Source organism: Pogona vitticeps, chromosome 2, assembly GCF_051106095.1.
Source record: "Pogona vitticeps strain Pit_001003342236 chromosome 2, PviZW2.1, whole genome shotgun sequence".
In the NCBI taxonomy this organism is placed as follows: domain Eukaryota; kingdom Metazoa; phylum Chordata; class Lepidosauria; order Squamata; family Agamidae; genus Pogona; species Pogona vitticeps.
The window spans coordinates 113,524,199-113,551,449 of NC_135784.1; the positions used below are offsets into that span (position 1 = coordinate 113,524,199).

Below are 27,251 nucleotides of genomic sequence, written 5' to 3' on the forward strand. Positions count from 1 at the left end.
ACCACGTTTGGTCTTCCTCCATTCCTGCTGCCTTTCACATTTCTTGTCCTTTTCAGAGAATCCTGTCTTCTCAATTACGTGCCCAAAGTAGGACAGCCTTGGTTTCAACATTTTTGTCCACAAAGGTAATTCCATCTGCATATCTTAAATTACTGATGTTTCTTCCACCAACTTCAACTCCTCCTTCATCTGAATCCAGCACTGCTTTCCCTAGGCTAGGATATACTGTATTCTGCATACAGGTTGAACAGACCAGGGGATTAAATGCACCCTTGTCTTAACACTTTTGCTTTTGACATTCTATCCTAATGGCAGCTCCTTTCCCACAATACAGGTTACGCACCAGGGCAATCCAGCACACGCAGTTCTTTCAGAACAGCTCACAGTTTCTCATGATCCCCAAGGTCAAAGGCTTTGCTTACTGATCTTCGGGAATTCTTTAATGCACTCCAGTAGTCAGCGAAATTTCCTCATTTATAAAGGGGGGCATAAATCAGAGGCAACTTGACCGCACATAACAACGACAAGGACACTTCTAGGACAACCTGAGCTAATAATACCCGCGTCCTCTAAAGGTGTAGAAAGAGTTCGGGGGCTGTTAAAGGATATGTACGTATGTGTCGTTATGAAAGACATGTTTTCTTCCGGCCCCTCTGCTAAATAATAAAAAAGGGGATTAAAGTCCTTTGCGGCCTCCCTTTTCCCGCGCGCTCTCTTCCTCCTTTTCACACACCCGGATGGAACCGCGTCTCTCTCTCTCTCTCTCTCTTTTTCCTAGGTTCGAATCTCCGAGGTCCACGTTTGCCTGGAGGGCGTCTCCATGGACGTCACATGGCGGGGTGGGAGGGGAGAGACGACCCACCCCGGCGCTTTCGCCGGCGCCAAGGACGCTGGCTGCGCTGGCAGCCGAGGAGGCCGGGCCGGGGCGGGGACCTGAGGCCGGGGGCCGAGGCCTCCTGGCGGGCGAAGGAACCTCCCCCTCTGCCCGGCGCGCGTTGCTCGCTTGTGCAGGAACTATTCCCCCTCTGAGCGAGCAAGTTCGGCATTCCTTTGGCGGAGACCGGTGGGTGAGTGGAGCGCTTCTGCTGGGGGGAAACTGGGGAACGGGTGAAGGGGGGCGCAAGTGAGGGTGCCCCCTTTCTGCCTACGGTAACAGGCGGGCAGTTGAAGGGGACTTTGGGGGTTAGAAGGAAAGGAAGCGCGTTGCTCTCAGTAGGGTTTCTTTTTGTGGGGTGACCTCGCCTCCGGACAAACCAGTCGAGGGGGGGGAAGAAGTGTGCTTTGGACTTGGGATGTGTGTGTGTGGCGTCAAGTCCTGCTGAGTGTGCTCCCATATTGCCGTGTCTGGGCGCCCGAGATACCCAGAGGCGGCGCTGCCGCGGACTCAGGGCGCTTGCAGTCCCAGACGCGCTGATCCGGGGTGGATATGACTTCTCCATGGGGTGTACAGTATTCTCGGGATAGTCGAGGAGAGCTGCCCTTTGGAGGGCTTGTCGAGCCAGGCTTCTTGCTTCCCTCCATTATTATTAGTTGCCTATTATTAGTTGTCTAATAATTCCCCGTGCGGTGGTGTGGGTAGATTAATGAACTAGGACTCGGCAGTCGTGGGTTCAAATTTTGTCTCAGCCAAGGAAGCTAACTCGCTGGTAAAACCGCTTCATAAATATCTCACAGAACTTTGAAAGGGTCGCTAGAAGTCAATTCCGACTTGAGGGCGTACACACACAATTTTGACATAGGGTTCCTTTTCTCAGCAACAGTTGATCAAAGTGAATTTGCTCAGAAACTATTCAGCAGTGTCTTCCTAGTTATACCCCTCTCTCTCTCTCTCCAATATTTATTTACTGGTCATATTTGTATATCTCTTTCCTCCAATCCAGACTTCCTTCTTTAGACAGCAACGTCAGAAATGGGGCTGGAGTGGCAGCTGTACAAGTTCTTCTAAAGAGAAAGAAGTTATAGAAAGTTTTGAATAGAATTTTGAACCAGAAGCATGAAGGACTATACCTGTAGTAGAAAGTGGGTTCAGATTAATGTGGCATCTGAGAAAAGATGCACCAGGTAGAAGGTACTGCTCTTAAAAAAATATTTATAAAAGGAATAGAAAACACTTGCACAGCTGTACAGGCGGGACACAGGAACAACAATTTGAAATGTAGGTCAAATTCCTTTTTTACCCAAGGTTGTGGAGGTGAATTTGAATAACATCACATATATAGTATAATGTCATATTGTAATGAAGATGATGATGATGACCTGTGTGTTTGACTTTCATAGAGATGTGTTGTGGGAAACAAGGGCCTGGCAGAGACTGGGGAGGTGGGGAGGGAATGATTTCTGTAGGTTAATAACCTCAGTATAATTGACTGCAACTTGGGGGAACTGTTTGCTCTATCTCTGAGCATTTGTTTGAGATCACAAGGTTAGTACCCTTTCTTTCTCTTTTTGGCTGAAAGCACTTCAGTAAGTCTTTTCACAAAATAGTGGTGTTCAGCCTCAATCTTAAAACACTTGTTTGGAAAAGACCCCCAGTGATTGCAGTGGAATTTATTTCTAGGCAAGTATTTTTGTTGACTTCTGTAAAGAGATGGTTCTCTTTTCACAACTAATGTCTCCTATTTGAATGATGAAATATTTGTCCATGAATACAGCTAGTTATTTCAATGAATGTAATAGCTGTGGTGGAAAAAAATACCTGGCTACAGAAATTATAACTGAGCTGTGGCCTGAATAGGCTGCATTCATGCTGACATTTTCCATGCATAATTCTGGATATGTGATGCCAAAATCGGACTATGACTACTTCTGTTAAGGAAAAATGTGTAGAATAGCTCTTAGTTCTTGAGATAGAACGGTGAACTCTAGATGTATTAGTAAAGCTTCTGTTAACTGCTTCCTGTATTGTTTAGTTAATTAATAAGAGACACACATTGATGTTTTATTATTATGTTGTTGTTTGTTATGTAGGAGGCTTCTTGGAAGCCTTGGATATTTTAGTCCTTGTATCTTTTCCTCAAGCAGTAAAAGTATTATTTTTGTTGTTTAGTCGTTTAGTCGTGTCCGACTCTTCGTGACCCCATGGACCAGAGCATGCCAGGCCCTCCTGTCTTCCACTGCCTCCCGGAGTTTGATCAAATTCATGTTGGTAGCTTCAGTGACACTGTCCAACCATCTTGTTCTCTGTCATCCCCTTCACACTTTCCCAACATCAGGGTTTGAAAAAATATTATAAAGTCACCCAAAAAGCACAATTGAAGTTAATGCACAGATTTTAGCTACACTGTGATAGAGAGTTGCTCTGCTTAGGACAGGAGAGGACAACTGTGGTCCTCTGGATATGTCTGGAGTAGACATGGTGACGAATCAAAAAGTGAATCGTGATATTAATCAGTAATTGCTGATTCGTTAAATATTTGTCCCTTCATATTCATGGGTTCTAGAGACCCCGAACCCCCACCCACCCACCCTGCAAAACACAATAAATGTACTTACTCAGGAGCAGAAAGCAGCTCCAGGCAGTCCCAAGCCTCCTCCAATGCACTCACTCTAACCATTGGGGCAAAAGAGCTACAAAGAAGCAGCTTTTTCACCTACCAAAGGTTAGCAGATTTGAATTCCCCACCTTTTTCCCCTGCCTTTTTCCTGTCTTAACTTGAAGCTCCGGCCGCAAGTTGAAGCAAAATTGTGCTGCCGGAGCTGGTCAAACTCGAAATGGTCATAAGTTGGGATGTTTGTAAGTCGAGGAACCACTGTATTGCCCTATTGTTATTCGTCCCCCCTTTTTTCCCCAGCGCTCTTCTTTATGTGGCTTTCCCATTCTGCCTACCAGCTGATCAGCAGGCCAATAGGCAGCCACCCACAGCCTATCCCCTGCCCCTTCTTCTCCCTACTCCTCCGTGTCACCCCTGACTTCCCCTGTAATTGTTGCTGCTGACACTGCCATCTTCAGCAGACCTCCGCAGCTATGGCCTGTGGAAAGGGACACTGGCTGCCCTTTACAAAGATGGTGGTTGTGGCTTCATTTAGGGTAGGGACGCTGCAGCTACCATCTTTGCAAAGGGCAGCCAGTGTCCCTTTCTACAGGCCGTGGCTACGGAGGTCAGCTGGAGACGGTGGCAATGGTGGTGGTGGTGGTGGTGGTGGCAATTACGATGGGGGGGCGTCAGCAGGGGTGGGGCATTGGCGGGATGGCAATGGGGTGGCATGGTGTCAGATTTTTTTTTTTTAGTAAACCCCCAAACAATCATCAAATAAATTCCTGCTTTGTCAGTTCATGGGGCAACTTTGAGCTTTGTGAGTTGTCAACTTTTGACGACTCACGAAGCAGGACAATTCGTCAAAATGGTGAGTAGTCTCAATCTCTATTCTGGAGTGCAGTCTCCATAATCCCTCTTCCTTAGCCATCTGGGCAAGAGGAGATGAGAGTTTCAGGCCAAAAACATATAGGAAGCCACTGTTGGCCAGTGTCTGATACTGGTTTTCATGGAATATTTTAGTCCACCAAGGCTTATCATTTTGTAAGTCACTTGATTCTGTAATCGGAGAGCTGTTCTCTGTTCTAGATTCCCAAATGAATGACAAGAATTTTTTAAGAATGTGACAGTCTTTCTACCCTGTTTTCCCAAAGATACGGCCTAACCTGAAAATAAGCTCTATGATTTTTCAGGATGCTTGTAATATAAGCCCTATCCCCCAAATAAGCCCCAGTTAAGTGAAACCCCTCCTTCCACCACTGTGCAGCCACCGGAAGAAGATGACATGACTGTATTTGAATAAATGTAGATGGTTGTACATGAAAATAATAATACATCCCCTGAAAATAAGCCCTAATGCATTTTTGGAGGAAAAATTAATATAAGACCCCGTCTTATTTTCGAGGAAACTTGAATAGTGAGGTTTTTTTTTTTGAAAAGCTTTCTCACATTTAGGAAAATCCTGCTTGATGAAAGTGTCAACAGTTGGTGTTATGATAATGCAGATTCCTCTAATTGATTTTAATCAGCTAGAAACAAAATGGTTATTTAACCACAAGTGCTTTAATCAGTTTACAGCTCTAGGAGACATAATTATGTCCCGAGGGACTATAATCATTGCATTTCTTTATCTGATTATTCACACCAACATTCCTGCAACAAAGTACTGTATGTCAGTGGAGACTTCTTGGTCTTGTGATTTACCCACAGACTTTTTTTTCTGCACATCTTCAACAGTTCTTGAAGATATACAATAAAGCCGGTAGTCATGTTAAATTCTGAGGATGAGAAACATAGAAGTATTTGGGAATCAGATTCTACTGACAAAAACATAAGGGGATTTCTGTAGGAAGCATGTAAAGCCTCAGTTGTTAACGTACAGTGGTGCCTCGCATAGCGACGATAATCGGCGCAGCAAAAATCGCAAAGTGATTTCGTCGCTATGCGATATTAAAAAGCCCATAGGAATGCATTGAAACCCCTTCAGTGCGTTCCTATGGGCTTCAGACTCACCTTTAAGTGAAAATCCTCCATACGGCGGCCATTTTCGCTGCCCGGTAAGCGAGGAATCCGTCCCAGAAAACAGCGGGCAGCCATTTTTTTTACCCAGCGGCCATTTTGGAACCGCCAAGCAGCTGTTAAAAAATCATCGTTTTGCAATGATCGGTAAGCGAAACAGGGTACCAATCATCACAAAGCAATTTTCCCCCATTTAAAACATCGCAATGCAATTGCAAAAGCGATTGCAAAAAGTTCGTTGGTATGCGATTTCATCGTTAAACGGGGTGCCCGTTAAGCGAGGCACCACTGTACTTGTAACTGGCTTTATGCTGTTATAAACAGCAACAGTGTGCGTGTGTATTTAATGGAATGGCACTTTCCACAGTGCACAGTGGAAGCTTTTACAGTGGTACATACAAAGGTGCAATGTTAGCAAGCCATCTCTGTGAGAAGCAACTTGCTAGCAAACATTTTTATTTTTATTATTTTATTTTTATTTATTTGATTTATATCCCGCCTATCTGGTCCGCACGGACCACTCTAGGCGGCTAACAACCATAAAAATAATATAAAACAATGAAAACAGATAATTCTAAAAAAGAAAGAAGGCACTACATTAAATCATATAATACACAAAGCAAAAGCAAAAACAAAGAGGGGGGTCAAGAGGAGAATGATGGAAAGGCCTGCCGGAACAACCATGTTTTTAATTGCTTCTTGAAGACACCCAGCGAGGGAGACCTGCGGATCACAGGAGGTAAGTTGTTCCAGAGGCGAGGAGCCACCGCCGAGAAGGCCCGATTTCTTGTCTTCTCCTTCCGGGCCTCCCTCGGCGTTAGGCTCCTCAACCTCACCTCCTGGCTCGAGCGAGTGACACGGGTAGATCTTGGCGGGAGAAGGCGTTCCGCCAAGTATCGAGGCCCTAAACCGTTTAGGGCTTTATACGTGAGCATCAACACTTTGAAGTCGATGCGGAAGCGGATGGGCAGCCAGTGCAAGGCGGCCAGAGTGGGTGAAATATGTTGGTATTTTTTCACACCGCTGATTAATCTGGCCGCCGCATTCTGCACCACCTGTAGCTTCCGCAGCAACCCCAAAGGTAGCCCCACGTAGAGCGCATTACAGTGGTCTAATCTGGAGATTACGAGCGCATGTACCAAGGTAGTGAGAGCCCCCACATCAAGGTAGGGTCGCAGCTGGGCTATCCGCCTAAGATGAAAAAAGGCGGTACGGACCACCGACGCCACCTGGGACTCCATAGTGAGCGCCGGGTCCAGGTGGATCCCCAAGCTGCGGACCACATCCCTGACGGGCAGGGTCACCCCCCCAAAAGAGAGGGGGTTTCCCAAATCCCGAGCTGCGGGGGCGCCCACCCTCAGCACCTCCGTCTTGTCCGGGTTCAGCCTGAGCCCGTTCTCCTGCATCCATTGCAGTACAGTCTCCAGGCAGCGCTGAAGGGACGGAACGGCATCTCCTGTGGTTGGCAAAAAGGAGATATAGAGCTGGGTGTCATCAGCATATTGATGACACCTGGCTCCACACCCCCTGATGACCTCGCCCAGCGGCCTCATATAGATGTTAAACAGCATTGGGGAGATAATCGACCCCTGCGGAACCCCACAATTGAGGATCCACGGGGCCGAGACACTCTCCCCAAGCTGAACTCTCTGAGGACGGTCCTCCAAGAAGGAACGGAGCCAGGACAATGCCAGGCCGCCTATTCCCAACTCGGAGAGCCTCCCCAGGAGGATACCGTGGTCAATGGTATCGAAGGCCGCTGAGATATCAAGGAGGACCAACAGAGACACTTTGCCCCTGTCGGCCTCCCTCAATAGGTCATCACACAGGGCGACCAATGCCGTCTCCGTACCGTGGCGCGGCCTGAAGCCCGACTGGAATGGATCCAGGGCATCTGTTTCATCCAGGAGTGCCTGCAGCTGATCGGCCACCACCCTCTCCACCACTTTGCTTAGGAAAGAAACATTGGCGACGGGCCTGTAATTGCCAATTTCGTCCGCCGCCAAACTAGGTTTCTTCCTGATGGGCCTAATGAGTGTATCCTTCAGGGCAGATGGAAATCTGCCCTCAAGGAAAGACCCATTAATTATAACCATGGCCCATTCCGTTGTTAAAGGCCTGGCTGATTTGATTAGCCAGGCCGGGCAAGGGTCCAAGGAGGAGGTGGTGGCACGGCAGCGATCAAGCACCCTGGCCACAGTGTCAGGCGTAACAGGCTGAAAGGTATCAAGAATCACCGGGCAAGACGGAGCGCTGGACATCTCTGCTCGACTCACTGTGTTCAAAAAAGGAGAGAGGTCCCGGCGGATGGCCTCCACTTTTGATTTAAAAAATGCTGCAAATTGGTCTGGCGAAAAACTAAAGGGAGGCCCGTCGCTCAGACCAACTCCGGATAGGTCGCGTACTATACGGAATAACTCCGCCTGCTGGTTGGAGGCTTCGCTTATCCGGTTAGCGAAGTATGCTCGACTGGCAGCCTTTACCTTAGCCAGGTAAAGGTTAGTAGCAACCTTAACAGCTATCCAATTCCAATCCGTCGGGTCCTTTCTCCATTTGCGCTCTAGCCGTCTCCTGACCCGCTTCAATGCCCGGAGCTCCTGGTTAAACCAAGGTGCCGGACGATCTCTGCGGCGGAGAGGGCGTTTAGGAGCGATCGTGTCTGCAGCCCTAGCCGCGGCTGAGAACCAGCCATCAACCAGAGCGTCGACAGGAGCGCCAGCCAGGTCAGTCGTGGCACCTCTCATGGCCTTTTGTTTTCCTCCTTAGGGTAGACGTCTGTGACTGTGGTTCTGACACTTTCTAGCACTTGAATGATGAATGGGACAGCGCAGAGAGTTAGATATCTGGCTTGAAGCTTGAATGAATCACTGTATGTATAAAGGGTTAGCAATTGTCTCTCTTTATCAACACAGAGGCAAGGTTTCAGAAAGAAAAATTGTAGCCAGAACTTGGTAATATGACTTAAAAACCATTGTGCCCTTTGTTTGCCGTTATATCTTTGAGCCATATGTTACTCAATACTAACAATGGGTTCATGTTACAGGAAGTCAGATTTTGGTGAATAGTAGGAAAAACTTTCTAACTGTTAAAACAGTAGAGCAGTGGAACCAATTACCTTGAGAGGTGATGAGTGCTCCAGTGCTGGAGGCATTCAAGAAAAAATTGGACAGCCATATGTTAGATCTCTTTTGATTTGGATTCTTGCATTGGGCAGGGGATTGGACTCAATGGCCTATGATTTTCTCTCACCCATTATCCTCCAGCCTGCTTACAGTGTGGGCTGCATTGTTTCAAAAGCGGAAAGCACCATCTAGTTGTTTCTGTCTTTGAAATAAAAGGTCCTGTGAACACAGAGCAGCTCAGACATCTCCTTACCATTGCCAAACCTAGAGTAGAGCAGCCAGTTGTTATAATTATTCTTTGGATGCCCAAAGAGGTTGTGAGGGGGTGGGATGGGAGGCCAGATGGGCAGGATAGTCCCCTGATCAGGTGCAGGCCTTCGACAGTTGTTCATTCTTGGAATACGTGGTCATACATTTGGGAGGGATCTTTGAGGTTGCCTTGTTGGAGAATAGGCAGATTCACAGAAGGGAATGTGGAAGAGACTCGGGGGGGGGGGAAGTGTCTCATTGCCTTCCCACATTTCAGTGGTGCTATTCTTTTGTGTAGTGCTAGCAGAATTGCCAGCATCAGCATGGGCATCTCCTGGCTTTTTTATTTCCTTCACCAACAATTTGCCAAGTGGCAAACCATTGTTCTAACAGCTGTTTGTTTGAACCTAGATCACTAACATAACTGCTGAAACCAGATCCTAAATGTCAAAATCGAATAGAATTTTGCTAAAATTACTAAAAGCAGTATAGCCTGTTAGCAGCAGTAAATGTGGATAGTATGTGTGTGCAAGTGCATAAAAATTGCCAGACATCTTCATGTCCAGCCTTATCTAGTCCCAGCTACTACTTAACGCCAAGTCTTAAATGTTGCATGTTTCTACGAAATCCCTGATGTGGAAGAAAGACCAATCTCTACTTCCAATTTCTTGTTGTTCTTTAGTCATTTAGTCGTGTCCGACTCTTCGTAGCCCCATGGACCAGAGCATGCCAGACCCTCCTGTCTTCCACTGCCTCCTGGAGTTGGATCAAATTCATGTTGCTAGCTTTGATGACACTGTCCATTTGGATGATGAAATATTTGTCCATGAATACGACTAGTTATTTCAATGAATGTAATAGCTGTGGTGGAAAAAAAATACTGTGCTACAGAAATTATAACTGAGCTGTGGCCTGAATAGGCTGCATTCATGCTGACATTTTCGATGTGATGCTAAAATCGGACTATGACTACTGCTCTTAAGGAAAAATGTGTGGAATAGCTCTTAGTTCTCGAGATAGAATGGTGAACTCTAGATATATTAGTAAAGCTTCTGTTAACTGCTTCCTGTATTGTTTAGTTAATTAATAAGAGACACACATTGATGTTATTATTATTATTATTATTATTATTATTATTATTATTATTATTATTATTATTATTATTATTATTATTACTACTACTACTACTACTACTACTACTACTACTACTACTACTACTACTACTACTACTATATGTTGTTGTTTGTTGTTGTTGTTTGTTGTATAGGAGGCTTCTTGGAAGCCTTGGATATTTTAGCCCTTGTGTGTTTTCCTGAAGCAGTAAAAGTATTATTTTTGTTGTTTAGTCGTTTAGTCGTGTCCGACTCTTTGTGACCTCATGGACCAGAGCACGCCAGGCCCTCCTGTCTTCCACTGCTTCCTGGAGTTGGATCAAATTTATGTTGGTAGCTTTGATGACACTGTCCAACCATCTCGTCCTCTGTCGTCCCCTTCTCCTCTTGCCCTCACACTTTCCCAACATCACAGTCTTTTCCAAGGAATCTTCTCTTCTCATGAGATGGCCAACTACTGGAGCCTCAGCTTCAGGATCTGGCCTTCCAGTGAGCACTCAGGGTTGATTTCCTTTAGAATGGATAGGTTTGTTCTCCTTGCAGTCCAGGGGACTCTCAAGAGTCTCTTCCAGCACCACAGTTCAAAAGCATCAATTTTTTGGCAGTCAGCTTTCTTTATGATCCAGCTCTCACTTCCATATATCGTTACTGGAAAAACCATAGCCTTGACTATGCTGACTTTTTCCAATTTCTACCGAGTCCGTTTTGGCAGCAAAGGAGGAACTAACTACTAAAGGACGCCCCTGAGGCACTGCATGGCGCTGCCTGTTGAGAACCAAATTCGGCAGAATAAAAAATGCCCTCAGTTGCATTCTGGCCTTCATGTTCAGATAAAAGAACATTTTGCAAAGTTGTAATTGCATATCTTGAATTAAGTACATTGGCGATGTCATTTGAATCTTTTAGAAGAGGTAGCTATGTTATCCCGTGCTAGCATATCAGGCCAAAAATAAAAACAATATACAGTCAACTCTCTACTTAGGAACTTAATCCGTTCCAGAAGGACATTAGTACGTCGAAAAGTTTGTAAGTCAAAGTACCATTTCCCATTGAAATTCATGGCACCTTCGGAGGTCTCAAAGGGCTTTCCTCCCGACATCAGAGAAAGCTGTTCGAGACCTCCGAAGGCAAAAAGGCGGGGAGAAATGATGGAAAATTCTAATTCCCCACACTTTCTCCCTGCCCTTTTGCCTTTGGAGATCTCAAACAGCTTCCTCCGATGTCAGGGGTAAGTGCTTTGAGACCTTCGAAGGTGCTGATCGCTCCGTTCGCAAAAAATGGCATTGACTTGCGAATGGAGCCTCGACCTAGTTCATAGGTCGAGGCTCCGTTCGCAAGTCAATGCCAATTTTTGTGAACGGAGCCGTTCGTAAATTGAAAAGTTTGTAAGTCGAGGTCCCACTGTATATAAGTTGAGGTCCCACTGTATATAAAGAAGACAAAAATGTTGTGACACTGTAAAGACTAATTGCTATATTTTAATATGAGCTTTTGTGGACAAGTCCACTTCCTCAGATCCCTTTGAATCTTTGTTTACTTATACACACTGAGGGAGGAACAATACATCTACACAGAGAAAAGTATACATTGGTTTTTCACCTGCATATTATACATGCCAGAACCCTAAGAATAATATCAAAATGTTAGTACAAAGTTCTCCGTGAAAAGCGGGAGGTCTCCAGATGAGACTTCTGTAATGCAACTGCCTTTCGTTGTTCACAGGTTGTGTTCAGACATTATAATTTCACATTGTAACCATTTCATGGTTTTGATTGCTTTTTTCTCTCTATTTTCCTGCAAAGGAGGTCATAGTATGACCAGGAGTCATAGTATGCAAACAAAATTTAATTCTCTTATGTTTTTATTTTTCTGCTAACTTTAGGTGTCTTCTTTAAAATATTGATTGGCAAGCTATTTTCATTTCAGAGAGAACCTTGCAATGTAAGGGATCCGTGATAAAGTGTCAGATATGAAGAATATAGAGAAAAGGCCCAAAACATGATAACTGTTATTTTAAATCTTTCTCTTGACTTCAGTATTATTGGGCTTTGTTTTGTTTTGTTTTTTTGTTTTGTACCTTTTCTCCTTTTCTGGTTTGGCATGCTGATTCAAATGGCACTTCCTTGTTGAGCTGGGAACATTGTAAAAAGTAATGAATAACAAATAATGTTCTGTGTGTTTTACCTGCTTCTGAAATATGCTTCAGGTCATTCCACCCCACCCCTTTTGCTTATCTTCAGTCAGTCTCACAAGACTTTGAAAGAAGGAAGGCTGGATTAAAGGGATTTATTACTGTACAGCATTTCTGCTGCAACTGCCAAGATGTGTAGAACTGAAATGCATCTGTGTGAAGGATTGTTTCTGCTCATGTCCCCTTCCATAAGGTCTTCTGGTTTTGGCCTCATCACTGAAATACAATTCTTTTAATCGCTAATCAAATGGAAAAATGGGACTGTGGATTGTTTCCCACAATCTTTGTTTGAAGTGAAACCAATTATATCAAATTTACTGCTGCTTGTGTCAAATACCAGTACTGTATAGCATGTTACTATGATACAGCATTTGCCTGAAGCAGCTGCTCTAATTTTCAGTTAATATTCAGACTATGCTTGTGGGGTCAGTGTAAGTTCTAAATAATGTCAGAAATCTGGAATGAACCTGTATGACTCTTGTTCAGAAATATTTTCTTTGTATGAGTACTGATAAGACATGGTGGCGCTGCGGGTTAAACCACAGAAGCCTTTGTGCTGCAAGGTCAGAAGGCCAAGCAGTCGTAAGATCGAATCCACGTGACAGAGTGAGCTCCCGTCGCTTGTCGCAGCTCCTGCCAACCTAGCAGTTCGAAAGCATGTAAATGCAAGTAGATAAATAGGTACTACCTCGGTGGGAAGGTAACAGCGTTCTGTGTCTAATCATGCTGGCCATGTGAGCACGGAAACTGTCTTTGGACAAAAATGCTTGCTCTATGGCTTGGAAACGGGGATGAGCACCGTGCCCTAGAGTCGGACACAACTGGACTGAATTTCAAGGGGAACCTTTACCTTATGAGTAGTAATCTACATATCATTGTACTATTTGACAATGGTGTAGAGGTTTTTTGTTTTTGTTTTTTTAATGTGTGTGTGTGTGTGTATTACTGTAATACATCTGATTTCTTTTTCTCTCTCTCTAATTTTTACCTGCTATGCTAGTAAGCTCTGAGAATGACAGAGGAGGACAAGCAAGATCATTCCGCATTTGCACTGGTGGAGGTAAATGATAGCAAATGGAATCATCATCCGAGAATCTTATTGGAACCTGTAGAAAAGAGCACAAACTTCACGGCCTGGGTGGCGAAGAAAGTGAAAAAACAATGCAGTTGCACCCCAGCTAAAGCCAAAGAGCTGATCTTCAGTTTTCTCCCAGTGCTGAAGTGGCTTCCGAAATACAACTTGAAAGAGAACCTTCTGGGGGATGTGATGTCTGGACTGATTGTGGGAATCTTGCTGGTGCCACAGTCCATTGCCTACTCCTTGTTGGCTGGTCAAGAACCCATCTACGGTCTGTATACATCGTTTTTTGCAAGCATCATTTATTTTCTGTTTGGAACGTCACGTCACATCTCTGTTGGCATTTTCGGTGTACTTTGTCTGATGGTGGGCGAAGTAGTGGACCGTGAAGTACACAGAGCTGGCTATGATTCAGAATTTATCAGTCATCATATGAACAAGTATGTTTATGCAAGTAACAACAGCACAGTGGGGCCTTTGACTGTGAACCAGACATCACACATGTTATGTGACAAAAGTTGCTATGCAATCACCGTTGGAGCCACTGTGACTTTCATCGCTGGGATTTACCAGGTAACAGCCCATTGAACCTGTATTTTACAAAATTCTGATTCATTTCCTCTTGCTTCCTTCTGAGGTGGGTGTACAAATTTTCCATTGGATTAGTACTATATAGTTTCTTCAATTAATAGTTAAAAATAAAAGGGTAGCTATTCAAAACCATCCATCTTTCTTGTGGATTAAATTCCCTTGTACCTCTCCTGCACATCTATTTTAGGAAACGTTGCATAGGTTTCAGCAGAAGCTGCTCCCATTTGGTCTGCAAATTTGATGAACTGCTTTACCCTTGACAACCCATGTTCAACAGAATTCTATCTGGTCATTCCATCACCTACTATAGTCATAGACTTTATTAAAGAGGTGGGGTGAATGAAGGGTGGCCTCTTGGCCACATACAGTACCCAGTTGTCGCGTTTAGTCGCAAAGTCGTGTCCGACTCTTCATGACCCCTTGGACCAGAGCACGCCAAGTCCTCCTGTCTTCCACTGCCACCTGGAATTTGGTCAAATTCATGTTGGTTGCTTCAGTGACACTGTCCAACCATCTCATCCTCTGTCGTCCCCTTCTCCTCTTGCCTTCACACTTTCCTAACATCAAGGTCTTTTCCAAGGATTCTTCTCTTCTCATGAGATGGCCAAAGTATTGGACCCTTAGCTTCAGGATCTGTCCTTCCAGTGAGCAGTCAGGCTTGAGTTCCCAGTACCCATTACATCTGCCCCATACTGCAAAACAATTAAAAATATTTGTAATTTTTTTTCCTGTAAAAGGTCTCTTGTCTTCTGTAGCGACATGGTGCAATTTCTCTATATTGGAATCCCCATCAACTGTTTTAAGCCTGGGTTGTTGTTTTTCCAAAGTCAGAAATAATTTTGCTTCCTGTGGCCATTAGTTGGGGCTTTAATAACATAATGGGCGTCTAAGGTGATTCTGGCCCTCCAACCTCCAGGAGTGAGCACGTGTGCCATCCAGACACCTGGAAATTGCCTGATCCTGTTACAAAGTGATAAGAGCAGAGCCGGTGTCATTAATGTGCTGCAAGTGTCTTTTCCATTCCACTTAAATGTGTTGTTACCCCACTCTGTCCACCTCCTCTCACAGCATGTGCATGAAAAAAACCCAGACCTAGCCTTTTTTTTCTTGCTCTTTCCCCTCCACCTGCCCAGCTCGCTCGTGTAAGGCCATTGGTTGTTTAATGTGAAACCACACTTTAGTGCACAGGCTTGGATAAAATATTAGGGTAAGACCACAAAACTCTGATGTAACATTAGACAATTCAAATTAATGTTAAATAGCTACCGTATTTGCCGGCGTGCAAGGCGACTGGGCGTATTAGACGACCCCCCAACATTTCCACTCAAAATATAGAGTTCATGGCCGGCGACGAGGAGGGCGAGAAGGAAAGGGAAGTGAGCGGGCGGGTGGGCGGCGGTGGAGGAGGAGGTGGAGGGGAAGGAGAAGCAGCTGTCTGGTGGTGAGCTGGTTCAGCAGCGCGGGGTGGCGGGTTCTGGCCGCTCAGGCATGGCCTGCTCTGCTTCCCTCCCTCCCTCCGTCTCGATCGACTGCCTGCCTGCCCGCCTGCCCGCCTGCCTTCCTCTCCAGCCGGTGTGGCCCTGCGTCACTCACTCGATGGCGGCGGCGGTGGCAGCTCCTTCCTGGCCCAAATGAAGTGCACCCTTCATACAAGACAACCCCCCCCCAATTTGGAGGCATGTTTTTGGACCAAAAAAGTTGTCTTGTACGCCGGCAAATACGGTATGTAAAGACATAATAAAATAAATCAAATCAAGGGCACTCTGTACAAATGTAACACCACGCAAAATTACAATGCAAATGCCTACATCCTTGCTTCACAATGCAAAGCATTGTTTTGTAGTACATTCATTCTTAAAATAAAGTAACATAAAATAAAATATGGACAGTTTCTTAAAGGATACATGTGTGCTCCTGAAAAAACTGCAAGCTCTGAAAAGGTTAAAAAAAAAGAAGAAGGAATTTCAGTTTTAAAAAACTGAGTAGGTCATCATTTTTATTAAGAACCTGAGCTAAACACAAATCAAACTGTGAGATGTTTTATTGTGATCAACATGAATTTGACAGGGTGTGATATGTTCTGGCACATTTATATGTACTAATGTGTGCATTATCTGGTTATGTTCTTTTGTCCTGCGGTACAAAATTCCCTTCTGATTCTTCTTTCTTTCTTTCCAGGTTGCCATGGGTTTCTTCCAGGTGGGCTTTGTCTCTGTGTATCTCTCTGATTCCTTGCTCAGTGGATTTGTCACAGGTGCTTCCTTCACCATCCTTACCTCACAGGTTAAATACCTATTGGGTCTAGATATTCCTCGGAGCCATGGTATTGGTTCTTCTATAAACACATGGGTAAACATATTTAAAAACATCCACAAGACCAACTTCTGTGACCTTATCACAAGCTGCTTGTGCCTTCTGGTTCTTATCCCAACGAAAGAGCTGAATGAGAAGTTCAAATCAAGACTTAAGGCTCCCTTGCCTGTTGAGCTCTTGGTGGTGGTGGTAGCTACGGTGGCATCTCATTTTGGGAAGTTGAAAGAGAAGTATGGCTCCAGTGTTTCTGGACACATCCCGACAGGTTTTCTTCCACCACAACCACCAGATTGGAATCTAATGCCAAGCGTGGCTGTAGATGCGATAGCCATAGCCATTATCGGCTTCGCCATAACTGTCTCTCTCTCTGAGATGTTTGCCAAGAAGCATGGCTACACAGTGAAACCTAACCAGGAAATGTATGCCATTGGTTTTTGCAACATCATCCCATCTTTTTTTCATTGTATCACAACCAGTGCAGCCCTTGCCAAGACACTTGTGAAAGAATCAACAGGTTGTAGGACTCAGGTATCTGGTTTGATGACGGGCTTGGTCATCTTGTTAGTCCTTCTTGTGATTGCCCCCCTGTTCTTTTCACTCCAGAAATGTGTGCTAGGAGTCATAACCATTGTCAATCTCAGAGGAGCTTTAAGAAAATTTAGGGACCTCCCTAAAATGTGGCGATTAAGCAAGGTGGACACTGTGATCTGGATAGTCACCATGTTATCTTCAGCTCTGATAAGTACTGAACTTGGTCTTCTCATTGGGGTCTGCTTTTCAATGCTGTGTGTCATTTTGCGGACACAGAGACCAGAAGGGCAGCTCCTGGGCTGGGTGCCGGAATCTGAAATCTATGAACCACTTCCGGCTTACAAGGACCTTAAGACTAAACCAGGCATCAAGATTTTTCGATTTGAAGCACCCATCTACTATGCTAATAAAGAGAGCTTTAAGTCCATGCTGTACAAGCGGACTGGCATCAACCCTTTATGGGAACTAGCAGCAAAGAAAAAGCTAGAAAAAAGAAGGCTTAGTGAGAAAACAGCCAATGCCAATGGAAACCAAGCAGAGACCTCGGTGGAGCTTGTCACTCAGCCTTTGGAGTTCCATACCATAGTGATTGATTGCTGTGCAGTGCCGTTCTTAGATACAGCTGGAATCAACACACTTAAAGAGGTTCACAAAGATTATGGGGAAATTGGCATCCAGGTACTGCTGGCTCAGTGCAATCCCTCTGTGAGGGATTCCCTTCAACGAGGAGAGTATGTGAAAAAGGAGGAGGAAGCATTTTTCTTCCACAGTGTGCACCAAGCTGTGGAATATGCATTATGTGCTTATAGCAAGAATGGGTGTTCTGGTGTGTAAGTGAAGCTTTTGTACTCAATATTAGCCAAATTCAGGCAGAGCTTGGAAACATTAGGGGTTTGTGTAGTTTTTTTTTTTTTTTTTTTTTTTTTTTTTTTTTTTTTTTTTGGATAACATATCCCAGAAACCCCAGTCAACATGGCCTATGATTTTAGTCCAAAAAACTAATGTTTGCAAGCTCTGGATTCAGGTAATGGCATATCTGTGTGTCTGACCATGCTGGCCATGCACTCACACAGGTGTAAAGGGCTATTTTGTAATATTCATATGCTTTTCATTGTACAAAATCCTAATTTTTTATTCTTTCAGAAAGTAGTAATGGCCAGTGGCGGGTAAGGTGAGCGGCTGTATCTGCAACATTCATGGTTCACAGTCAATGATCCTGTCAATGTATTCCATGTTCCATATATTTATCTTTGCATTGATGTGTTTTGGGGCAAATAGTGCCATCTTTCTGGATGGTACTTTACTTCAGTAGAGTAAGTATAGTTTAGATTCTAAAATAAGTGATCCGAAGAATGTTCATGGAGGAGATTTTTGTTGTTGTTGTTGTTCTTTGCATCTACTTGCTCTCCCTGGAAAGCCAGTGTCAAGAGGAGAGTTCTGGGTAGGACATGCCTGAGGATGGAAGCATTGCTTCAAATCACATGCAACTTCACCTGTTTAGGAGATACCTTCCCATTCTGCAGTGTGGGATACCCTTCCCAACATTATTGAGGAGAGTGCCCATAATCCCTAGTGATGCTTTTTTGGGAGGTGTCAGTGGAAGGGGGAAGGCATGATGGGAGAACAGAACTTCACTTCTGTGAACCTTCTCCCATTCACTTACCTTGTGATCAAAACCTGTCTGATTTTGTTGAGGTGCTCGTCAACTAATTACTTTCCACAACTTAGGGTAGAGCAATTAATTTCTGACTTTTCTAACCCCATTATCTGGCCAGGAAATTACTGAGAGTGATGTAGCTTAGTTATAGCCTAACCTTCACACATTTTGCTGATGAGCAAAAGCCAATCATAAGTGCCTTTACTAAAATTTCAACTCTGGGAAAGAACACATTGTCAGCAGTTTTATAATGGACAGTTTTAGATGTGTTAATTCCTTATGTACAAAGCAGGCTAAATACTAAGTGTATTAACATTTCTTTGTAAGTCAAACACCAGTCATTCTTTTAAGAAGACAAAGGGAGGGTGAGTACATGATAAATAAGAATTTCTACCCCTACCCCTGCAACAAAGAGGTTTCCTCTGTAAGCTGGCCGCTATTGCATATGACAGCTACTGAGTAATAATTCTCCACGTGCAGAAATCCATTGCCCTTTTATTATGTAAGTCCTAGTCCACACAAAAATAAGATACTTCAGTTATTTTCAATTTTTCACAGGATATGTATGTAAAATGCAACTAAATGTATGACTAAATAAAAAATACACCTGTTTAGAAATGAGCATGAACCACTGGCTTGGTGGTTTGTTTATTGGTTCAACAGGTGTTTGTCGCTTCCCAGCTCCATTTCCTCCTAAGGAATTTTAAGACAGATTTGACAAACAGTCTGTTAATGTTCCTAGGAGATCTTGTTGATCAATCAGATCAAAGGTTTATCTTGTTCCCATCATACTAGGCATGGATGTAACCCACTTTAACTATTATCCCTCAATGACTACTGTTCACAGGCATATATACAGTAATAACCAGCTTAGCATTCAGGATACACTCCAAGAAAATGGAGTGCTAACTGAATTAGCACCAAACAGAGCAGTTTAGCATTGTACCTGATGACAGGCGTTTCAAGGTCCAGTCTACCTCTAGCTTGGGCCCAGATCTCCTGGAAGCCTGTTCAGCTCCTTTAGGTAGACCAGGCCTCCATCAAGCACAAAATGGCTGCCTAGACATGGATAATATAATGAATCAGCACTGTATGGGGATACATTATATATATGGAATTATTGTACTGCCTTTAACATGCTGGCTGGGAGAGCTTGAAACCTATTGATTGAGAAAAGTAATGTTTCCAAGCTCTATCATCATGTCTAATAGCAGCTATCAGTGGGCATTTCCTTCTTGAATTTCTCTAGCCTTAAAAACAAACCAAAGAAAAGAACCAGTGGCTGCCACCACATCTTGTGATTGGGAATTCTGTAAGTTCTCTGTAGGTCATAAAAAAGTACTTCTTTTTATTAACTAATAACCTACTCCTATCATTTTTATTGAATGACTCTGAATTTTGGTATTCTGAATCTTACAACACTAAAATGTATAGCTAGATTCCTAGGGCAGAGGTTAACCAGCATCTCTATAGCACAGATGTATTTAAATGAATGAGGATTGTACAGCTTCCCCCCACCCCAAATTTGGGGTGGTATACTCAAAGATTAAGTGTATACAGTTCTGGGCTTTTACTAGGACTTCATCAGAGTAGATAGTGAATATTCTTCATCTTTTTAAAGACAATTAACCTTTTTTTTAATAGAAAGAAGGCTTTCAGGGCTTTTAAGATTACCATAAATTACTTTGGAGCAGTAGTTTAAAAATGAAAGAATAACCAACAAAACAGATTAGGCCTGTCCAGTCCAGATTCTCTTGTGTATTACAAAATAGTACATTGGAAGCCATTAGGAAGATAAGAATCTATTACTTGTCACCTGAAGGCCCCTTGTACTGCCAAAAGACATTTATGCCTTTTTCTCTATTTTGCTCTTAAACAGTGTTTTTTGTAGAAAGGAAAAAAAAGGCAGGTTAAGTGATGGGAAAACATGAGAGGATTATAAATTCAAGTGTTATTGGCTGGACTCCCCCTCCCCTTTTAAAAAAATCCCATTGATCAGGCCGGTTCATTCAAGTCTTGAGTCGAATGCGCCAATACATCGAGGAAAGATTTTGCTCTTGATTTTAAAAAAAAAATATTGAAACAAACAAAAGGTAAACTGGTTATGGTTTGTCTCCTGTTCTTTGAAGGAAGACAGTTTCAATATCCAGGAGAATAACTACAGTTATATCAACCTCTGGTGTTTTGGGAATTTTCCATTTTGCTTCTGTTAGAGAATCACAGTTAAAACGCCCTCACATTAGTTTCCATGGCCACCACATTTATTATATTCCTACAGAAACGTTGTGTTTAAGGTAGGGTTTTCACTCTTTTCCACAGAAGGATTTTATCTTTATTGCTGCATTGTGGATGGAAGCACACCAGGCAAAAGGTCTTCTGTAAATACCCTTTTTCTAAGCAAAGTCAGACTTTTTTTAAAAAAACAGCATATAAACAAATCTATCCAAGTTATTTTCAGAAACGTGGAAGTTCCTTCCAAAGAGTACTGCAGCAGCTTCTAAAATGTAGGATGGGAAGTGTCCTTAGGATGATAGTACCCCTGTTGTCCATAAGGGAGCTCTGCAGGCTTACATACTGACTTTAAGAGTAAAAACATCTACGATAGTTAATTGCAAAATGTTTACTCTCATTTTATGGTTAAATGTCTTGTAGGCTTTGATTTATTTTCAGGGAATGTCTGATAGAAGAACACAATATGTTAGGAAAAACAGGCAGCATGAATTAACTTGCTTCATCCAGGGGATTTTAAAATAGGGGAAGGGCACTCCAACGGCGTATCAGTTTACAAGCCATGTATCATGGTTCTCAACATACAGCACTAAAAGCTGGGGCAGAGATAGTATTTTCCATTTGTTAGGGGAGGTGACAATGATTCCAGATTCATCTATCAGTTCCAGCCTTGGGGTCAAATGAGTCCAGCTTTACTTAACATTAAATGGAGCTATCTGATTGCTCCCAGCTCCATGGCCTCAGATTAAATTAGAGTTGTCATTAATGGGGCAATTCACTTTACAGTAAATTTCACAGGGCCAACTTCTGTGGAAAAGAGCACATAATCTGCTTAGCAATATGCAACTTCTTATCAAGTTGAAAGACCTGTTAAGCTTTTAATTGGGCAAGATAGATCTCTACTACTAGAACTTTTTGTACTAAAAAGCCCTATTATGCCTTTATGACTTGGTGTGCTGGAAGTTTGAACTTTAGTGTAGTAAATTGCACTAGGGAAGAGCCATTGAATCAATGAGGATTTAGTGAGTCAGCTCCTAAATCAGTTCCATTGATTCAAATGGACCTACTGTACTTGTGACTTACTTTAATGTAGTAAGTTGCAGTTAGAGTAAGCCCATTTGAATGAATGGAACTTAAGATGGACCTGCTCTCTAAACCCCAATTAAGTTAGTATGCCTGCTCTAGTGCAATTTATTATAATAAGCAAAAAAATTTTGGTCAATGTACAGTTTAGTTTATCTATCCATTCTAATTTGCTCCAGGTTATGGCAACTGATAGTTAATTCAGAACTACATTAAATATCATTACAGTGTATTGGGATTGTTGCTAAAATGGTTAAAAGTTATAAAAAGTTATGGGAAACTTCAAAGATTATCATGTAAAACAAATATTGCAATAAGTTGCATTAAAATGGATGTATGCATAATAAATGAAGCAATTAAAATGAGGCTAACAAAAAGATCCTGCATTAATGAATAAATAAAAGCATTATCCTCAAATTGATTAAAGGATAAAATTAATATATTAAGCACAGAAATTGGTTTAAAAACTAGAATAAATTATCCTTGTTACTGTGAAGTCATTCCTACACATGACTGCAGCCCAAACATCCTTAAAATAAAGCATGTACCTGTATCAAACTTGATTTGCAGATGATCAACTGATAAAAAATGTTATGTAAAATGTATCCTATATAGAGTATATTGATGAAATATATTTTAAATCTCTAAAGTAGCTCTCTAAAAATAACGATATAATATATAGAGAATCGGAAACATTTTGCCGTGAAATGCCAGTTTCAGTCTCAAGGTGCAAATAAGCATATGCTCAGATACTGGGTTTAAAAAACACAGGAATGAAGAAAGCATAAGCAGTCATACCCTGTACGAAAGAAATGAACCCGACTGATAAAGCGTTAAATTATCTTCATTAAATAATAAGTATGTGCCATCAAGTTAAATCTAACTTATGCCACCCCTTTTCAAAGTGTTCTAGTTATACATTACTCAAAAGTAGTTTGTCAGTCTCTTCTTCTGGGGATCAACTGGATCTGGAACTCTGCATCTTGCCCAAGGTTACATAGGCTGGCTCTTCTTCTGGGAGGCACAGTGGGGAACAGAACTCCCAACTGGTGGCTCCATATTCAGATACCTAACTGTCTGGGCTATCTGGGCAACTATTATATCACTAAAAAATTCACAAATAAAAGTTAGCATTCAACACCACGTGAGTCTTCATCAGGCCAGGCACCACAGAGCTGGGGATGGTGCCCAGCCTGATGAAGGTCCATGCAGGGTGGAAAGCTGGCTTATGCTTGTGATATTGTAATGGTCTAACAAAGGTCTCATCCACCCTTCCCTACCAATTTTGTAGGAGTGTCAGGTCAGAGAGTCTGATGCCTGAATAGCTCCCAAAGTGTTCTACAGCTCTTTATAAACCTTTAGGGAAAAATCAAAAACCTGTGTTCGTCAGAGCTGGCATTTGTCCCAAAAAAATGGTTAATTCCAGAATGAGACTAGATAACCATTTCCATTCATATCAACATTCATCTGGATATTGAGGTACAGTATGGGTCTTTTCATTGTTACAGTAATTCCAGGCAATTCAGCTTGTCTATTTCTATAGGCTTTACGCATGCCCATAGCTTCTTTGTTTCACAAGCACAAAAATACTTCAAGCAGCTATGGAAAAGCTGTAGGCACAAATGCTTAAAAATATATGAAAACTAAATGTAAGTTGCAGGCAAATACTTAAGTCAGATTCCAATCCAAAATACTAAAGAGATGAAAAAGAATGTTTTAATTACATTCTAAGGCACAATGAAAAAGCAGAGAATAAGTCTCTGAAAATATTAAAGATCCTAAGAGTAAATATACAATAAAATACATGTCTTAGCCTTTAAGCATATTATAAGGACATACACAGAAAATTACTAAACAATATACTCACCCAGCCAATTGGCAGCTGTGGAGGGAAATCCATCAGATTTGTCTTGTAAGCTTTTGGAAATGAAGCCTGCTGCTATTTCATGTCTGGTTTTCAGTATCTGTGTGGTTGGTATCCTGTGTGTGTGTGTGTGTGTGTGTCATGTTGTGTGTATGTGTTTCTTTGCCTCCCCATATTTATATTTCCCTCAGTTGCTATGTGCATAAAGTGCTGGTGAATTAAGTTGGTCAGTTATCGGTTTGCTTGATCCCCTATATTTTTAGCACTCTGTACACACAGAATTTCATATTTTGACACAAAGGTCATGTGGCTTTGATTCATTTCATTCTCTCTTTTTTTTGTTACATTATTCTTGTTTAATTTTAATATTTATCTGTGCATCAGATGGCAATTGGCTCCAGTTCACAGTAGCGTATGCCAGATAAAACCTGTTGCACTCTGAGGTTCTACAAAATTCTTTTAAGGTTTTTCATATTTCAGATTTTTTCTGCCTGGGTCTAACCTGGAACGTTCAAGACTGTGTGCTTATACCTGATGGCATAAGACAAATGGTGGAAATCTTGTATTTCTGGTTATGGACCAGTCGTATGACTTGGTGCACAACACAAAATACAATCTTTAACATCTTAACTAGGAATGCCATTGGACTTAAACCATCTTAAGTAAATAAGAGAATTTCTAGCTGTTATGTCTTAAGTATCAATTATGTAAAATATTTTCACTTTAGGTTTACTGTAATGACCTTTACAAGGTAGTCACAACTTCCTCAAATCTAAGTACAGTGGTGCCTCACAGGATGATTGCCTCACCAGACGAAAAACTCGCTAGAAGAATGGGTCCGGCGAGGTTTTTGGTTCCTCAGAGGACTGTTGTTCCTATGGCGTTTTTCTGCAGGACGAATGTTGTCATTCAGAGGCTAGCCGAGTACCATTTTTGAAGATTGCACCCCTTTCCCCTGTCTTCAGCAAGCCTCCGAATGGAAAAAGGGGGAAAAAAGCCTTTTAAAGTTCCGACCCTTACTGAAGGCAGGGGGAAAGGGCACGATCTTAAAAAATTGTGCTGGACTAGCCTCTGCAAGGGCCTATTGCTGCTTGGAGGGACCCCTGCGAGTCCTGGAATGGTGCAGGGGAAGCTCCAGGGGACCCCCTAAGCCAGCGATCACAGTGAGAGGACCCCCCCCCCCCGCCAGCCCTCCGATGGTGCTTCCCAGCTCCCTACCTGGTAAGTGACTTTTTTTTTTAAAAAAAAACCCCATATGAACGCATTAATTACATTTCAGTGCATTCCTATGGGAAAACGCATTTTGCAAGACGAATTTTTCGCAAGATGGCAATGACCGCGGAATGAATTAGATTCGTCTTGCAAGGCACCACTGTAATGCCCAGAGATATTCTGTAAGAACAAAGTATGTAGAGAGTTGACTAGCCCTCAAACTTTTTCATAGGGCTGTCTTTTGTCTCTAAAGTAGCTTGAAAATGGTATATAGGAAATTATATATAAGGAAAGCCTTATTGCTTTCTCAGGTTGCATCAAAAAGATGTACTGTATTAGTTGCTGAAGGACCTCATAATTTTAGCAGATTAGTTGTAAGCTATAGAAACATTTATTTTAAAATCAGCATTATGGGGATAATGGAAAATAAAAAAAATCAGCAATATATGTCATAAAAATGAGATTTTTCTATCTTTTTCACAAAGAATTCTGTGTAATTTATACATGGCTGGAACAGGGTAAACAGACTTTTTTACTACTACTTTCTGTATTTTCATAATACATATTGTTGGAGGTGCTTAATAATGGGGGGAAAAATAGAGATCTTAGTGAAATGAACATGCCTCGCTCCAGACGCCTTCCTGTTTTAACCAAATCACACACACTCATATTGTTTATCGTTCTATAATGTAATAGCAAATGGGGCCATAGGAAAAGGGGGCAAGCTTTTTCTTTCCCATCCACATCTCTGGTAATTCAGGCACCAGTGGCATATATCCACATTACCAGTTGTAACAGTTTAATACAGCTTTAACTGCCATGGCTCTGTCCTCGGGAATCTTGAGACTTGTAGTCTGATAATAGAGAAGCCTTTGGGTAGAAAGAATCCCAAGCTTCTATAAGATGGCATCTTGACAGGTAAAATGTACTGACCTGTTTTAACTGTATAGTATAGATACACTTTAAGAGAAATGTTGCAGGCAGCCTAATGTGATCTTGCACTTTAGAACAGGTGTATGAAATTCAGTGGCCAAAACCCTGTGCTTAGCATAGTAGATAATCAAATACAATTATACCAACTGTGACTTACTTTAGCATAGTAAGTCACAGTTAAGAGTAGGCCCATTGGAACATCTGGATGAAGCTGACCCATCAAATCCAAGTTGCTAGGCAACAAGATTTTGGCCATTATGTTATGAACCCCAAATCTTTTGGTATTTCATTACAGTGGTGCCCCGCTTGACGACGAAATCACTTGATGACGAGTTTTTTGCGATCGCTATAGCAATCGCAAAATGATTCCTATGGTTTTTTTTTTTTGCTTTACGATGAATAGGTCCTGCTTCGGGTACCATTTTTTCGCTGGACGACGATTAAAAACAGCTGATCAGCGGTTCGCAAAATGGCTCCCCGCTGTTTTCCGGAGCTATTTCCGCAAAACAGGGATTACAAAATGACCGCCCTATGGAGGATCTTCACTGCACAAGGAGGTATTTCCCCCATTGGAATGCATTAACCGGTTTTCAATGCAATCCAATGTGTTTTTTTCTTTGCTTGACGACGATTTCGCTTAACAGCGATTTTCCTAGAATGGATTATCGTCGTCAAGCGGGGCACCACTGTACTTGAGTAGTCTCCCATTTAGATACTGTAACAAATAGTTGTAGTAACCACATGGCATGTATGGATGCATTGAGGTATCTTTAGGGTCAACGTTAAGAAAAAACTGTGATTTTGAAGACTACTTTGCCTGAATGTCATTGAAATCTCTTTATTATTCTGAAGCTTCAAATGTTTGATTCTGTGTTCACAATGGTCCCAAGGTATATTATTATTTATTTTTGACTCTTTCTTGTCCATGCATATTTTCCCTTTACTACTCCTTTCCATTACTTAGGTCTTTCTCTACATGTAGTCTCTTATGAAGAGAACTTATATTTTCTAGTATCTGAAAATGCCCCTGCTTTCTTTACTGCTTATCCAAGTGAGTCATTCAGAAAGTAGTTGGTGTTTATGAAAACCGCTAAAGAAAAAGACATAATATCTTTATCTCCTGTCTGTTTGTATGTGGAGGGATAGTTCAGTTCCCTTAGATATTGTTGCAAATATATTTTCATAGAAGTCCAGGGATTATGGTGGGCCCCTTGCCCATCATACTAAACAAATGAAATATGAAACTGTATTTCATAGTGAAGTATTGTTTGTACAATTCTTGACTAAAGTATCTGGAGAACATGAAATTAAAGCAATTTATGGAATGTTTAAAAGCCAAATGCTGTAGCAGTTTTACCAAATATAGTTTTTGAAGTTGCTGCATTTGTCGTTTTCAAGCTTGGCAAAGCTACAAAAAAGTCATGATATGGGTATAAATGTCATCAAGTATGTCTCTGTATTGTTAAGCTTCATTGCAGCTGTTATAACGTATGGCTGGTTTTTCAATCATGTTTCAAAGAGAACTTTGTATGAATTTTTATACGATTATTTTGTGTACGTATTTACTATTAAACATATTTTATGACATTGTTAA

At 42.2% G+C, this 27,251-nt stretch overlaps 1 protein-coding gene across 2 annotated transcripts; it reads left to right on the forward strand.

The window, feature by feature from the left end:
- The first annotated feature begins 816 nt into the window (after positions 1-816).
- Positions 817-27,251, forward strand: SLC26A2 (solute carrier family 26 member 2). 2 transcript variants are annotated; one of them, XM_020780474.3, is made up of 3 exons: positions 817-1,067; positions 13,167-13,817; positions 16,014-27,251. In XM_020780474.3, the coding sequence occupies exons 2-3, from the start codon at positions 13,179-13,181 to the stop codon at positions 17,511-17,513; spliced, it is 2,139 nt and encodes a 712-aa protein (XP_020636133.3). In that variant the 5' UTR covers positions 817-1,067; positions 13,167-13,178; the 3' UTR covers positions 17,514-27,251. The 2 variants fall into 2 exon arrangements, with proteins under 2 accessions (XP_020636133.3, XP_020636134.3); XM_020780475.3 differs by having other exon boundaries at positions 817-1,063.

Excerpts from the sequence above, each read along its gene's own strand:
- SLC26A2 (XM_020780474.3), top strand. The coding sequence starts at position 13,179 with ATGACAGAGGAGGACAAGCAAGATCATTCCGCATTTGCACTGGTGGAG. Across the intron at positions 13,818-16,013 it reads TCATCGCTGGGATTTACCAG|GTTGCCATGGGTTTCTTCCA; the intron begins GTAACAGCCCAT and ends CTTTCTTTCCAG.